Genomic DNA, 3,260 nt, shown 5'->3' on the forward strand with positions numbered 1-3,260 from the left:
TAACATTAGCCTGTTTTTTTTGTTAATCTAACATGCTAACATTGGCCTTTTTTTTTTGTTAATCTAACATGCTAACATTGGCCTGTTTTTTTTTGTTAATCCAACATGCTAACATTGGCCTGTTTTTTATTGTTAATCTAACATGCTAACATTGGCCTGTTTTTTATTGTTAATCTAACATGCTAACATTGGCTTGTTTTTTTGTTGTTAATCTAACATGCTAACATTTGTTGTTAGTGTACCAAACCCCTGTGGTTAAAACTTTAAATAAACTCATATTTAAATCTGTTCAGAATATCTTTAATTTTGTGTGAGAGTTAGTTTATGACTAACTAGTAAAACTTTYATGTAATCTTTGTGACCGTTAATCAGCAGGAAATGACAGAAGTGTTAGACATCAAGCATCTTTATCACGACTTTRGACTTTTTTCTTGTGACCTACAGTTCTGCCTCCTGTGAGATAATTTCCGTTTGACAACACTCAGAGAGAGAGGAAGAGAGGGCTTTGAAGTGACATCACCTGTCTTTATTTTAGCCCTCAGTGTCATTCCTCCCCCTCTGTGCTCTGATGGAATATTCCAGATTCAACCACAGAGGTTCCTGATGGCGTCAGCTGATTCTATTGAAATCCTTTCCAACGTCTTTTATAGTCACGGGTCCAACTGCTGACAGWCCTGCGTGCAAACAAAGCAATGGAAACAAAACCGACCCACCCCTACAACACAAACATCGATTGTGTTCTCCTGCATCCTGTGTGAGTCTGAACCACAGATGTATGGTGGCGACAAACCAAACAAGCCTGTTTAACTTACAATAATATGTTTACTTCTGTAAACATGGTTTAACTTGRCAACAACACAAAAACCTTCACATTTTACAACAARACAGTTTCATAGATACAAAAAGAGGGCTATACAGTTGGAACAGGGAGGATGGGTCAGTCCARCAGGACAACAAAAGGGTCAGCAAAGAACTTCATGGAACCAGGAGGTGAAAAGATATTAGTCCAGCACCGATCCCAGTTTAGGAGGAAGACCTTCAGCCTGCCTCCACTTAGCGTAACGCTGCTTGAACCATTTCTGTAAGAGGAAAACAAACGAAGCATTAAGAAACAATCGAGCTGAATTCACTTTAGGCTGGTCTTAAAGGGCCTGTGACATAAAATTTTTGTAATAAATGTGAACGCACAACAAATTTCACGTTGTTTGGATGAACATTTGTTGAGATATTTGTGTGTGAAGAAACAGGAAGTGATGTCAAAGGGGAGTGTCTACATGTAAACAGAGTGATACTACAATAATTAGAGGAGAATCTGATGTGATTTAGATTATTTTGAGTCACTAGAGTTGAAGAGTTTAAATCAGAACAAAGACGAGAATTTCTTTTTTTTAAAGAGTTCCCTTTTGATGTCACTTCCTGTTTCACTATGCTGAGCCAAATTCAAGAGAAAATATGCCAGTTATGAGACAAAATGGGTAAAATCATGTGTATTATGTTAATTTTCTTAAATATAAATATGTTTTTTTTTGACTTTTTTTAAGGATAAGCATGTCACAGACCCTTTAAAATGGCTATAATCAACATATTACTGTGCAAATTTTTATTTATTTTAAATTTAAAAGCTGTTAACATTTAACCAAAGACTAAAACTTACAAGCCTAAATGATTAATTTTAKTGACTTCTAAATTTACAATGTAAAAATTTGGCCAAACATGCATTATTTAGCATGTAAGTAYGCTAAAGTTAGCTAGCTCAAGTTAGCTAGCGCCTTAGCATTTATACGGACAGTTATCCCCAACTATTCATTCTAAAATTCAAAATGTTAACACAAGTTAAACACAAATAATTTAGCATTTAGCCAAACACGCATCATTTAGAATTTGTATTATTGACAGTTRTCACTAACTATCCATTTTAAATTTAAAAGGATGATAACATTTAACCAAATTAACATCATTTAGCATTTAGGCATGCTACGTTAGCTAGCTTGTTAGCACTTATGGTAACATCTATAAAATAAGTTAATGATTAACATGTTTTGGCATACCAAACCTTTAACGTTAATTTTTTCACATTTATGATGAAATACATTCATTTACACAAACCAACAGTTTGGAGTTGGAAAACATAGTTGTTTTGCTAATTTTGATAACATCTATTAAAGTTGACATAAGCGGCAGTAAAGGTATATTACAGCAAACATAGCTTGCTGTTTTTTTCTATTTTTTCTCTAAAAAATATTAATTTACACTTATTGCTAGTGTTTTTTTTAACAATTTGTAATTTCAGCAAACTATTGCGTGTTTTACACTTTAGGTATATTTTATTTTTGAGTCATTTTGTTCAATAATCAGGTCCGTTTGTTGAGACGTTTGTTGTTTGTAAGTTTCAGTGAATGAAAGTTTCCTGATTGTTTGAATCAGACCGTGGTCAGGGTTTTCTGGCGTGTTTCGATGAGGTCGCTGACTCACAGCGGTTTCATTTGAGGCCAAGTTTTCTCAGAAAAAAACCACAGAAATCGAGCGGATCCGTTCTGTTTCTGCACCCGGGCCACGCCGAGCTGCAACCAGAGGATGACGGCGCAAAGATCTTCGACACCCGCGACCTCTCGCCCCGCTGTTGTGCAGCTCGTGTTGTCAGGGGATCCACAACAAACCCTGACGCAATCCTGAGAGAAGGGAGGGATCCGGGCCTGCGACTGAAAACTGAGGCTGCTTGTTTTGAGCTCAGAGTCTCGAAGGAGGAACAGTTTCCACATTTCTTTTGACTGAAAACACATGAGATCCTCATCTGGGTTTGCACTTAGAGATGAAGAAACTGAACCAGTTCAGGGACGGTTTCTGAGCCGCCCTCCGTTGTGAGTTTACCGACTCGTTTCTGAAGGCTGGTGAAATATAACGACAGCTCCTTTTGTCCCACACAATGGCCTYCTTTGAAAACAAGACGAATCGTGCCGGAGTTTAAACCCTCTGTGCGAAGGTCGGTTCACGCTGTAAAACATTATGACCGGGAAGCAGGGAGTGGCGTTGGGGTTGGGTTCCAAACGAGAGCTTTGTTAACAAACACAAAAAACACTCGGAGTTCTTTCTGATGATTATTTTCTTCCTCACCCTGCTCGCACCGGGCTTTTCCCCGGGCAGCTCGGCTTTTTCCCGCCTTTGTGTTCGGTGAATGGGAACACGGAACGAGTCGGMTTACGAGGCCTCTGAGGTCAGATAATGAAACGTTTCTGACGAAGATTAAGCTCGGCGGTAACTGA

The 3,260-nt window shown here is 38.1% G+C and overlaps 1 protein-coding gene across 1 annotated transcript in view; it reads right to left on the bottom strand.

The window, feature by feature from the left end:
- Positions 1–284: 284 nt before the first annotated feature.
- The window catches only part of hopx (HOP homeobox), a gene marked incomplete at its 5' end in the record, with an annotated part of 7,590 nt that continues 4,614 nt past the window's right edge, over positions 285–3,260 (bottom strand). The window contains 1 exon segment of the mRNA XM_014027324.1: positions 285–1,079. Within this exon segment, the coding sequence (XP_013882778.1) occupies positions 1,002–1,079 (78 nt within the window). The 3' untranslated portion in view covers positions 285–1,001.

The sequence above is a fragment of the Austrofundulus limnaeus genome, unplaced genomic scaffold (assembly GCF_001266775.1).
Source record: "Austrofundulus limnaeus strain Quisiro unplaced genomic scaffold, Austrofundulus_limnaeus-1.0 Scaffold635, whole genome shotgun sequence".
NCBI lineage: Eukaryota > Metazoa > Chordata > Actinopteri > Cyprinodontiformes > Rivulidae > Austrofundulus > Austrofundulus limnaeus.